Here is a 13,877-nt window from a genome sequence, read left to right as displayed (position 1 = left end):
CATTTGCATGACTAAGATTTGTTGCATACCTGCGTGAGAAATCAATCACTTTAATTATTTACTGATAATTAATCAATAAACATATTGCCACCGCTGCTGCATGTCGCTAAATCCATGAAACTCATTTTCTTCTGGGCTGGTAGATTTCAGATATCCAGGTGAACGGTCAGTCAGATGATATGTCAGCGAAGGAAAAGCTGCTCCTCTGGTCTCAGCGTATGGTTGAGGGTTATCACGGTATCCGCTGCGATAACTTCACCACTAGCTGGAGGGACGGAAAACTCTTCAACGCGGTTATACACAAACATGAGTAAGTGCCTCTTTACCAAAGCTCAAGATTAAGATGCAATGTGTGCTTGTATAGTTAGTTGCTCCAAGTCTAAAGTTGTTCAATAACAGTCACATGATTCATTCTCTTTTTAGCTTACACTTTATTTCAATAGTTCCCTTTAGACATACTACTAACTATAAGTAACTTTGCAACTACTTGTCAACTAACTCTCATTTGAGTATTATTAGACTATAATAGACTGTTAGGTGTTAGGGTTAGAGTTTGTAGTATAAGTTGACGTTGTTGCAAAGTTACTTAGAGTTAGTACTGGACCATGAAAATAAAGTGTTACCTTGATTTCCTGATATTTTCTTGAAATATTTATCTTCAGTCTTTTTGCAACTGATTCATTAGCCGCTACAAGTAAAAAAGAGAACAACAAAGTGCAGTAAATGATAAAACTATTTGCACTACAAACCAGTGTGTTTATCATTATGATAATGAATTAAAATAACATGATAACAAATGCCAGTTTGCAATATAAATTAGCATAACATACTATTTTTGCATGGGTAAAATAAGTGGAAGCGGATGACCCGCTTTTACGTTAAGAATAGGTTGGATAGATACTCAAAATGACAGCCTTCTATTGGATGTTGGAACATAGAAATGTGTTAATCAGGTTCTTTCCTGACTCAACATTGAGCTTCACTCTTGACCAAACTTGTACTTGATGCCAAGGAGTGAAATGTTCTGACCTGAAGCGCATATTTTCATCAAGATAAACCCCCTGAGCGAAGACATGTCAAATGAGCGTTGTGCACACGACTGCCACCTCACTTTATCAGTCTTTCAAGTTCAAACATATAAATATTAAAATTCTTCTAAACATACTTTTCTTCCAATGAACACAAAAGAACATATTATTCAGATTTCCTGATCTACTCTTTTCCATCAAACGAGATGCTCGAAGCTACAGTATAATGATAAGATTTATGGAAATGTGAATGAGATTTGAGAACTATGGAAGAAATTACATAATTTAAGTCTGTTCCTCACACAAAAATAGCATTTGACATCAGAAGTCTTGAAATATAGTGCACTAATTGTATGGAGTACTTTGTGGAGTTTGGCAGCCCATGGTCTGGTTTTGTCGTATGGAAAAGACCAGCATGTACATTCTTGAAAATGTTTCCTTTTGTGTTCCACATGGTTTGGAACGATATGAACATCAATAATACAATGAAATGCATGATAGAGAGTTTTGAAAAAAGGAAACAAAGCCACGCAGATCCAGGCCAAGTGAAAACAGTTTTTCTGTAATGAGGGTGTGTCCCGTACACAGACGCAAGGACAAAAGAGAGCAGGGTGAGACTGAATAAGAAAGTAGTGCTAATAGAAGTGTACAATGAAGGCAGTTTTTCAGAGAAAGTTGAAACGATAAATGCCGTGAGGTGTGGTGCCTGTTGAAGCGGAGACAGGCCTCCCCGCAGGGCACCTTTCCCGAAACATGGACGTGTACCTGCAAAGCTTGGGTACGCCCCGCTGACCCTCACATGAACAGGGAGGATTTGATGCTTTTGTCAGCCAGGAACACCCATTGGAGTTGTAGGATCTGCCTCCTTTCAGAAACAGGGAAGAGACTTTTACAGACACCACCTGCAGACAAACAACAACCATCAAACTTCAGCTTGGTTTCTTTTTTGGAGCTCTTTGGGAGCAAATGGATTGGAGAAAAAGAAGAATAACTAATACCAGAAGGGTTCATTATTGATATTTGATAAATCGAGAAATATTTAGCTGGTATTGCATTGTGTGGACGCATTGAGGACACGATGATGCTGAACATGAAGAGGCGCCTGTCCTTTAAGAAGCGTCGGACCGGCTCCAGCAGTACAGTGGCTTCTGCGAGCGATTCGGAGGACCGTGTGATCATGCTGTGCGAGGATATCCCCTCCGAAAGCTCCCTGGACTCTGGCCGGGGCTCCCAGAGTCCAGGCGCTCGCTCCAGCGGGGACTCTCAGACGGGATATGAGCCAGACTGGAGCTCAGAGAGGGACCTGAGGCAGATCAACAGAGGCTTCGGGATGGATGATCGGACTGCGGTGGCAGACTCTCATTACCACACTGGAGAATCCTATTCCATGCCTTACACCATTCATGCCACACAGATGACCGGGTGCTTGCTTCATTTCTGGCTCTCTATAGATTTATGGTGTAGAAACTAAAGGTTTTAATGTTTTAAGAATCTTTTGGTGTTAGTGTATAGATTTGTTCTCGCTCTGTTGTTTTGAGCCACTCCCATCTCTGGGTATTCATGGCATGTCAGTTATGGCTCCATCCCTCAGGAGACAGATGTTATTTGGGATTTATGGAGCAGGTGGTCACATTACCTGTGCTCTGAGCCTAGTATTTCTTCTAGTATTTATGACTTTTTATGACTTCAAATTAACTAACTCCAAAATGTTATCATGTTATCATTCTGGTATAATATTTGGTAACACTTCATCTTAATTAATGTTAATTACAACTTTTAATAATATAGTATTTAAATAAAATCTTGTATCTGGGACTATTATTTAATGACCTAAGCTAACATGAAATAACAAAGAACAGCTAATAAATGTAAACAAAAATAAATATTGTAACAAATTTATTGTTCATTGTTAGTTAGTTAATTAGTGTAAAGTGTTAAAAAAAAATTTCTGTATTGGGTTGCAAGTCTTGAGTTTTCTTCCGGGAAGGAACACAATGTTCCTCATTTAAATAATTCCCATCCAAGGCACACACAAAAAAGGGCCGGGTCCTGAAAGTCGCGATTATGGAAATTTCCAAAAAACACTCAAAGCAGTTGAACAATCCCAACACACTGGTCCAGCCGACCAATCAGAGCACATTGTGCTTTTCAGAAGGAGGGGCTTCATAGAGACAGGAACTAAACAGAGCGTTACTGACAGACTGTGAAGAGTGGTGCTGCAATAATATCAAATATGTGATAAATACTGTGTTTTTGAACATTCAAACATGAAAACCTACTCTTGCAGACCCCAAAAACAAAATCAAGACTTTGTAAAAGAGCATAATCTTTAATCATAATAAAGGTCCTCTAAACTTTTTCTGCTGCATTTATTTCACACTTACTGACTGATTTTCATGGGTTTGTTCCCCTTCATTTCATCAGGCCCAGGCTTATCGACATGTCGAAAGTATACCACCTATCCAACCTGGAGAACCTGGAACAGGCATTTTCAGTGGCGGAGCAAAAACTTGGGGTCACACGACTGCTTGACCCAGAAGGTAATGTTAAATCAAGTGGTATAACCTGGTATTGAAGAAAGTTATTAGAAATTAACACCCAGTCTTGAAGCTAAATCCTGATTAAGTGTATTCAATATAGGTTTGCATTTAAATGAGTAATTTCCTATACATTTCAATTTAGTTTTAGCTATTTTCATTAACGGTTTTGTTAGTTTTTGTTTAGTTTTATAGTTATTAATAATAGTTTAGCAGAGTTAACAGAATTTTTCTATTTCTATTTTCTAATTCTATGTTTTTATATATTTAGTTTCAGTTTTAGTTTTATAGTTAGTAATTATAGTTTAGCAGAGTTAACACACCACTTCCTGTGTAGACCATAAACATTTAATTTCAGCTTTTAATGTTTGCACAGTTTACAGTTAACGCTTTTGCTAACCTCTTAATCATAAAAATAAAATAACTGTTTGAGATTGAAAAATAACCAAACAAATGCATCCTTAAAGTATTTAAAAAAGTTAAAAAATTATTAATAATATAATAATTAAAAGAATAAAATTATTCATTCATACTTCTTGTTAAACATGCCTAGTTTACTTTTTTTTTCCAGATCTACAATGTATCAGTGAAACTACTGGTAAATCTAGAAACAGTTCAAGTCCGTTCAAGCCAGTGTGATTAGATAATGAAGTGTAAATGCAGCGTGTGTGTGTGTGTAGTTGTGGAGAAATGTGTCCAAATGGATAGTAATATTAATGATTTTGTAGAAACAAAGACAATAACAGCACCTTTCAGCCTGTCACCATCGTGCAACATTAAATCTCAAACATACAGTAGTAGTTCTTTACAGGTTTTTGTGTTGCACTGCTTTTCAATTGTTTTCTCTGTAAACATGCTTTTGACGGACGTGTTTGGCTGTTGCACCCGCGTCTCGCGCATGAAACAACATTATCAAAACGCAGCGCTCAACTTTAAAGCTCATTCCATTGTCCGAGTGAATTAGTAGACGCTTAGGACTTAATCGCCCAGCCCTATGCTTCAGCTCACACGCATGAAGCGCCATCTACTGGTATTTCCCTAAACAGCCACAGGATGAGAGCGTATTAATTACGAACATGATTATTTCTATTTGCTAATTATTATTTTATTTGAGTTAGTTTTTCAGCAACTGTTGTTAGCTTCGTTTCGTTTTAGTTTATCATATATTTTGAAAGTTTCAGTTTATGAAAATTATTTTTTTACCAATAGTTTTAGTCTTCGTTTCAGTTTTCATTTACGAAAATAACCTTTGTTCAATCCCACAACACCGTAGGTTGATCTTTCATTGAGTTTAGGATCCCATGACCTTTGACATTTGGAAACCTTGAGAAGTGTCAAAAGTTTGTGAACCCTTTGACTTTGCATGGATTTATGTATAAATTGGTCACCATAAAATCAAAATGTATTAACAATTTATATTTTGTATTTAATATTGCATTGTTCATTATAAATAATTGATCTGCACACATCCTTATTTAAAAAAGAATCCCTCATAATCTCCCCCTCTAATCTCTTTTCTGATGATGTGTGCACCGACATAAGATTGAAATGAAAACAATCAAACAGCCTAATCAATTCCTGATGGACAAAATCAAGTCCCGGTCACAATAGAGAAATACTACAGTCTGCTTAAACAAATGACACACAAACAATCACACATTTTCATGCCACACACACCAAATGAAACAATGAATTCTAACTGATCTACAATACTTTTCATTGCAGATGTGGATGTGCCTCATCCTGATGAGAAGTCCATAATCACCTATGTGTCCTCCCTGTACGACGCTATGCCACGAGTTCCAGACGTCCAGGACGGCGGCAAAGCCAAAGTGAGTTTTCCCCTCATCATTTTAAAATGACGTAATTGCCGCTTAACAAACCAGTTCCAGACATAGGCTGTCAGCACATAGTCCAGTTAATACGCAGTCGAACCAAATCTAATAAAACTAATGATGCATTTTTATGAATGAGGTTTCTTAAGGCTTCCTGCCCTTGCCCATTCCCACGCTACTGCTAAATAGCATCAGCATGACGAGAGGTTCTCCAAAAGCTGTCCACATCACTATTTTCCAAGTCTTGTGTCTTGGTTTTCACAGCAGTGCCATAGAATAACCGTAATTGTATGATTATTATACTTTATAACATTCATATTATATTGTATGAATCTTTCAGTGATCAGATGAAAAGAACCATTTTTTCTAAACCACTCTGAACCACAGATCAAAATAACCCTTTTCCACTATAAAGAACCTTTTGTGCAATGGAAAGCTTCCATGGATGTTAAAGGTTCTTGGTGGAACCAGATGTCAACCTTTAGGTTTAAGAGTGTACATTAGCTTTGTGTGAAGAAAGGACAAAAATATTAATTTTTTATATTTGTTCTTTACACACAAATATGGTGAATCAAGACCCTTTTTGGCCTCTTATCTTATTTTCGGCAATCCTATAAGATCATTACAAATCACACTGTACGACATGGATCTAATCAACTTGGGTACGCCATGTATGTAGACTGTACAATGATGACACCTATTGAATCGTAGTCTACAACGCAGGTTAGTATAGAAGAATAAAACGTCATCAGTATGCGCTAGTGGTGAAAAAATACAGCGAGATGAATCAACCTTTTGCAATTGTGGTTTTTATGTGCGCTGAAAAAAAGAGAGGAGAATATGGACGCGGTTATGGCTTGGGAAAAGAGGCCAACTTGGAATGCAAATCTTGTAAATGGAGCTCGACGTAGACCACTGTTTACGAGCCACGACTACAGAAATCGCCACGAATGGTCATCTTTCGTCTGGGACAGCCCAAAATTGTACAATGTGTGTACTGGCCATTAATATAGATAGAAGGTTTAGGAAATATTCTGTAAACTTCAAGAGGTAATAGACATTGTGTTATCTGGATTTGGATCCAGTTGCTGTCAAATGCATTTTATTTGATTCCTCCGCTCCTTCACACCATCAGAATCTATCATGAGGAAGAGAATTAAATGATCTGTGTGAGCTGTGTCACAGACTATCAATCAACCTATCAGGATCAGCTATTTTGCTCCTTTGATTCCTCCCTCCCTTCATATGCTGCTATCAGACAAGGCTACGCTTGTTGACTCCTAATTGAGTGAATGTGATAATTGACTTAGCACAGGGGCAAAAGAGCGTTCCTGTTCTCCCCTGAATAGTTCCCGTGTGTTTTTCCTCCTGCTTGCAGGAGCTGGAGCTGCGCTGGCTGGAATACTACGAGCTGATCACCGTTCTATACCAATGGATCAGACATCACATTACCATCTTTGAGGAGAGGAAGTTTCCCAGCAGCTATGAGGAGATTGAGGTGAGGAACGCTAATGTAAAGTCTGCTGTTGTGTGGTCTGGGTTGCCACTAGTTACTATCTAGTTGTGGAATGAATTGCAGTCTTCATTATCTCTTGTGAGATCCACATTGTCTGGGTTTTCTGTAGAATTACCTGGGTTATAAGATCAGCTCGGTCACCAGCATATGTTGTGATCTACATTCTGGACACCATTCTTAAATGGTTTAACCAGCAAGAATTACTTTCCTTGGTCAACCAGAAAGTGATTGAAGTTTTGCTGGTAATATTTAGACCAGCACCAATGCAGCACTAAATATGATCTTGACCAGCATATAAATTTACACTGGTCTAAGCTAGTCTCTTCAGCAGGGAGGGTGACTTGTTTAGGGTCATGTAAAGAGAATACAAAACCTTTTGGGAAGTAACTAACTTTAGTAATGAATGATTCAATTAGGGATAATTAGCGTGAAAGTAGCTTTATGGGGAAGTAATTTATTTATGTGACATTTCATAGTTTCAAACAAACATTTGAGTCGCTGTGCTTTATTTATTTATGCAAAACATTTTGTTCCATGATGTTTCAATTTGTTTGTGCCTCAGTTATGAAAATTAGGGTGTGTCTAGTTTTTAAGTAGCATTTAGTATCTATCTATCTATCTATCTATCTATCTATCTATCTATCTATCTATCTATCTATCTATCTATCTATCTATCTATCTATCTATCTATCTATCTATCTATCTATCTATCTATCTATCTATCTATCTATCTATCTATCTATCTATCTATCTATCTATCTATCTATCTATCTATCTATCTATCTATCTATCTATCTATTTCCATCCATCCATCCATAGCCTCATCAATCCCACACTGTTTTAAAAGAAAGGGTTCTGTAAGGTGCTTCATATAGAGAACCATCATCATGGGGCCATTTTATGCAATTAGTTTTAATTAATTAATTTAGTTTTACTTAATTTCTCATTTTAATTCAGTTTTATGAATTAAACAGGTTGTAAACATTTTATCACTAGAATAATAATTAAATAACCATAAAGCCTGAAAGTAGTATGCAATCATTTACGACATTTGTCCTTGTATATAACCTTTTTGGCATAAAGTCTTCTTTAAAATTAAGTCAAGAGCCCTAGGGTTCTATATTAAACCACTTTGAACCTTTTGTCTAAGAGTGCAAACACTGTCAGTAACCTGGGTTGAACTCTATCCTGTTGGAAGAAATCCTTCTCTGAAGTGCATGAGTCATGTCATATGACACCACATCATGAAGAGCAGGCGTTCGGTCTTTGAACGTCTTTGTTTGAGTTTGTATGGCTCTGTCTCTTCAGGGTGGGGCGGCTGTGTAATGGGTATATCATCTTAGTCTGAGGGAACAAACCTACATTACCAGATTCGAGAAACAATCCTCAGTCATGTCAGGCCACGCCAGATGAATAACAAAGATTTTTTTTAACAAAGCCACTTTTAATAATGCTTAGTGAACCATTTAAATGGACCTGCTTAGGATGATCAAGGTCAAACTGTGTCTTGTACAATTTATACTATATGAATATTCCAGCATCTGTGGCAAGCTCTTTATGTGTTTGTTTATTGATTTGCTTGTGGTGTTATATTGTAGATTCTATGGCGTCAGTTTCTGAAATATAAAGAAACCGAGCTGCCCGCCAGAGAGTCAGACAAGAGCCGCTCCAAACACCTCTACCAGTCCTTTGAGGTTTGTGCACAGGATTTCACAATTCATAATGCTATTCTTGGAGATTTAAACATGTAACATGAGATTTCTAAATAATTGTTATCACTTTGTTTCAATAGTTCACTTTACACATTCAACTGACTATAAGTTACTTTGCAACTCCATGTAAACTAACTCTCATCAGAGTATTAGTAGACTGTCTATTAATATCTGCCAACACTTTATATTAATGCTCTCAACAGACATTCAACTGTCTATAAGTAACTTTACAACTACAGTTACATGTCAACTTATTCTACTAACCCGAACTCTAACCTAACAGTCAACTAATACTCTGAGAGTTTGTTGACATGTAGTTGCAGAGTTGCTTACAGTTAGCAGAATGTCTCGAAATAAAGTGAAATTTAGTGAAAGCTTCCTTTAATTTCTGTATATCGATATGTTACTTCTGTCCTAATATGATGTTCTGCAAATTTCCCACAGAGCGCGGTTCACGCTGGTCAGGTTAAGGTCCCTCCTGGTTATCACCCCATTGATGTTGAGAAGGAATGGGGGCGTCTTCATGTGGCCATTCTGGAGAGAGAGAGACTGCTCAGAATCGAGTTTGAGAGGTGAGGAACATGTCTGAAAACACAGACCTCTCACTCTGCCGTCTTAGTTTTGTTGTGGCTTTGTCTCGTGGTCATTGTGAATATGGGAATATAATGGGTGCGTAATGGAATGACTGTTGCTGACTGGAATAGAACAGCCTACCAGTCCAAAAACTGACATACAGCAGCCATTACAACACACAATGAAGGACGTGCTAGACTAATAAGAGCTGCATGAGAATGATACATTTATACCGGATCCCAAAACATATTTACATACTTAAGCAGCATTTTGAATTTCGTTGCACCTGATACTAAATATCAAATCTAAAAAAGTGGCATTGGCAGACAGAGCTTCTGTCTTCACTCTTCTTCATCTTTTTTTGTTAAGTGACTTTTAATCAGCTTTTTTGTTTTGTTTATTACATTAACTATGAACATGTTCCACTATTATGTTACAAACACTTTTTTTCTGTATTTTCATCACTATATTTATTGTCAATTCATTTAAAACTATCTTAACCACATGACTGTGTATGTTTACATATGAATAACAGTGTGAACTTAAGGGTGTTTCCACATGCAAAGTGCTTAGCCAATCACAACAGAGATCATTTACATAATGACATCTTAAAGGTACAGCAGTCAAAGAACTGAATTACAGCTATTTTGATGAAAGAAACCTTTAAACTACTTGTCAAATCAATGGGGAACGGAGAACATAATTTATTTTTAGTTGTAACACTTTAAACAAAACCACTTTAAATTTTGGTTATACATTTTTATAGCATTGTTATAATTTATGACATTCTGGCAATTGAATCATTTAAACTTCCCAGTGAAGTGAAGCAGTATAGCAAGATTACTGATTTTTAATGTAAGTGAGAATGTAAAGAAATGTTGCACTTTTGATCTGGAGTAAATGAGATTATATGAAACTGTTATTAATATCAGTCATCTAGAAGGAGAGGGAGTATCATCTAAAACAGGACACATCCCCTGTCACAAGACAATGTTGCTTCTTGCTGGACAAGAGTAATGTGCAGCACACAGATCCTTTATGGACTGGACTGTGGAATGGCTGACCAACAACTTTTTCCTGGCTGTGGTTTGGTCTGTCCGAGTCCCATGACAGGATTATAACAAGAAAAACATGTTTTTATGCATTTCGGAGAAAGTCTTGGATTGTAAAAAATGGCCTTTATGACTGACACTTATCGGTTAGAGTATTTGCTTCGACGCGGAAAACTGTGAGTTTCTTAAATTACTTTTAACCAACTCACATCCAGGTTATTTTTAGTGGTTGAATGAAGTGATTTCCTATCATATTATTCTCATTTGTATTATTTTAGTTTCAAAACGAATATTGTTTTACAGACAGAATATGTTCTGACATGTATATTTGTATGCATTGAAAATCCTATCCCTTAATTCCAGTCGAATGTGTGATAGACCAGCGCTGACCTTTGACTATTCGCTATAACGTCTGGTCGCGATTTGCAGCTTATTCTGGTCAAGAACTATCAATTTAGAAAATGTAATTATTCGTATGCAAATTCTGATCATTTCCAGGTTAGAACGTCTCCAACAGATTGTCATTAAAGTGCAGAGGGAATCAGGCATGTGTGAGGAACAAATCAACCAGACTGAGTCTCTGCTGCAGTCGGTGAGAGCGTAGATCTGTTGCATTTTTTAAAACGCTGTTATTATTCGATCAAATTTGAAGTTGCTGTAAAGGCTGTGACTGTGCATGATTGAGTCTCTGTTGCCGCAGGATATTCGTTTCCTGAATGCAGGGAAACCAGCGCAGCACACAGTAGAGGTGGAGAGAGATCTGGACAAAGCCGATGGCATGATCCGTCTCCTCTTTAATGACGTTCAGCTTCTCAAAGATGGGCGCCACCTGCAGGCGGAGCAGATGTATCGCAGGTGAGTTCATCCGATGTTTCTTAGCGCTACCATAGTGGAAAACCTTCTTCCAGTAGCCTGCGGTGCATTATTGATCAATCTACATATGTAAATATGACAAATTATGGCCCAGTTTCAAAGACAGGGCTCAGATTAAGCCAGGATTAGGACATTTAAGTGTCTTTTATAAACATGCCTTAAAAAATTATTACTGGTGTGAATCTTGAGACACAGAGGCACTGACATATTTTAAGATATGCCAGTCCAAGTTGCTTTCAGGTAAAACAGCGCAAACATGCATTTTAGGGAATAGGCTTAAACCTTGTCTTTGAAACCTGGGGCTTGTATAATCAGACTCACTGCTAAACCTCTTTAAGTCAAGGAAAAAGAATGACTTGTGATTTTCTTTTCTCAGGGTCTACCGCTTACACGAGCGCTTGGTGAACTTGCGCAGTGACTACAATCTAAGGCTCAAGTCCAGCGTCAGCACTACTTCTCACGTCACCATGACCCAGAGGTCTACGCAACGCGTGCGACCCGAGCTGGATGACGTCACACTCCGCTACGCACAGGACCTGTTAGCCTGGGTGGAGGAGAACCAGCGCAGGATCGATTCCTCCGAGTGGGGCGATGATCTTCCGTCTGTGGAGTCTCATCTGGGCAGCCACAGAGGTCTTCACCAAACTATTGAGGACTTCAAGGCTAAGATTGAGCGAGCACGAGCAGATGAGGTACTTGTTTTTGCAGGGTTTTTTTACGAATTGTTCATTAACTCTTTCCCCGCTAAGCATTTTTTTTTATTGTCAGCCACCGCCAGCCTAAAAAAAAACTGTTTGAGCAAAAAGCTGAGAAAAATTAATTTTTGTCAAAGACTTTAGAACGATGATCAAAACACAGATGGAGTAGATCGAGTCCATCAACACCCCTAAAGCTTCACAGTCCTGTTGCTCTTCCTGGGTCGACATTTCATTCAGTAACATTAGGCAGTTTTGATGTACAGTATATGCTGTTTAATGTTGATGATCGTTTTATTTTACATATGTATTTCGCTTGTTTCTTTTTCGCCTGTGTTTTGATCCTGAGGTTTTGTGTCATAGCGCCCCCTACCGAATAACAGTGAAAACACGGAAAGCCGGAAATTTCTCTCAATGGTGGGGACAGAGTTAATAACAAATTATGCAACTATTGAAAGTATATATGCTATATAGCTAATCTCAACTGCTCGATTGTTTATATCATCACAAAATGTAAACTATATTATCGCACAGCTCTTTATATAAAGTTGAATTTATAAGTTTATCCAACTTCATCTGTATACACATCTGCATACACACAGTATTCTCATGAAGTCGTATCTTTTTAGAACGGCTTTTAGAACTGATTGAGTGAACAGGATTTCATTTTGTTTGTGTGACTGTATGTAATTGCTTTTGTTGTATTATCTATGCAAATCTTAGCCACGTAATTGTTTATATCGTCTCAAAATGTAAACTATATTATCACACAAAAATATATTAAAGTTAAGTATATCTACAGTGTATTCACATAAAGCGATATATAGCCTAATTTATTCCAAATAATGGCTGTGCAATTATTTTTCGCCCAGGTCTAATCTGCTAAATGCGGCTATAAGGCAAGAAGATATTAACATTGATATCATGATTTACTGTAAAGCTTCTTTGAAACAATATGTGTTGTAACTTGCAACTGGACTAAACAAATTTACAATTTTATCTTTAACTTTAAAGAGCTGGCGTCTCTACCTCTTTGTATATTTCAGAACCAACTCTCGCCGGCTAGTAAAGGCACATACAGAGAATATCTGGGCAAACTGGATCTGCAGTACAACAAACTGCTGGTGAGTGTTCTGACCAGTAAAATCATTAAGCCGGTGGTGCACTTCCGTGTAAGCATATGCTGTATTTTTCTTCTCGCTAGAACTCCTCCAAGTCCCGTATGAGAAATCTTGACCATCTTTATAACTTTGTCAGTGCCGCCACCAAGGAACTGATGTGGCTTAATGACAAAGAGGAAGAGGAGATCAATTATGACTGGAGTGAACACAACACCAACATGGGTGCAAAGAAAGAGAACTACTCAGTAAGTGTAGCTTAATAAAAGCATTTTATAAACCCATTTACTTGTTTAGGGTTAGGATTAAGGGGAGGTTTTTGACTTTGATTGGTTGAGAAATGGGTTATTCCAGGACTTGTTGCTTATTGTAGTTGGGTGTGTAAATGGAGAATATTTTACAGTTTGAAGTGCTGCTTCATGGCCTAATTAATTCCCCAGGGACTCATGCGTGAACTGGAACTTAGGGAGAAGAAGGTCAATGACATCAAGACCACTGGAGACAGACTCATTAAAGACGGCCATCCAGGCAAGAAGACTGTTGAGGTACGGCATGAACTACACTTTTTAAAATGCTTCAATACTTAAAACTGCGGTGCACCAAAGACGGTCTCACAAAAGACGGTTCAAAACGCTTCTAAGGAAGCTGATTTTTAGAAGGAAACTGTCTGACTCTGAGATTGCAAACAGGAACATAGTGTATTAGCAACACATAAGCTGTTTGATAACATAGTCAAGCCAATCATATCAATTACCATTATGTGTCTGACGCTGTAAAGAGAAACGCATTACCATTCTGATACATCGACTTGTAGACGAACCTGTAAAATTCACTCTTCACTCTTTCACTCTTAAACCAGTATGCCATTGTGCAGCGTAAAGTTGAACTGGTGTGAGTAAGTGGAGGTGGAGACTAATTTTAAAATAATTCGCATATAC

At 37.7% G+C, this 13,877-nt stretch overlaps 1 protein-coding gene across 1 annotated transcript in view; it reads left to right on the top strand.

Annotated features, from left to right (window-relative positions):
- Nucleotides 1-13,877, top strand: part of plecb (plectin b) — an 82,986-nt gene that overhangs the window by 44,089 nt on the left and 25,020 nt on the right. Inside the window, 12 exon segments of the mRNA XM_081389041.1 lie at nt 144-310; nt 3,453-3,568; nt 5,291-5,397; nt 6,779-6,898; nt 8,515-8,610; nt 9,073-9,200; nt 10,752-10,845; nt 10,954-11,108; nt 11,503-11,818; nt 12,868-12,945; nt 13,026-13,187; nt 13,380-13,484. Of these exon segments, the coding sequence (XP_081245167.1) occupies nt 144-310; nt 3,453-3,568; nt 5,291-5,397; nt 6,779-6,898; nt 8,515-8,610; nt 9,073-9,200; nt 10,752-10,845; nt 10,954-11,108; nt 11,503-11,818; nt 12,868-12,945; nt 13,026-13,187; nt 13,380-13,484 (1,644 nt within the window).

The sequence above is a fragment of the Scardinius erythrophthalmus genome, assembly GCF_964197995.2.
Source record: "Scardinius erythrophthalmus genome assembly, chromosome: 16".
In the NCBI taxonomy this organism is placed as follows: Eukaryota; Metazoa; Chordata; class Actinopteri; order Cypriniformes; family Leuciscidae; genus Scardinius; species Scardinius erythrophthalmus.
This window is presented reverse-complemented; position numbering and strand designations above follow the sequence as displayed.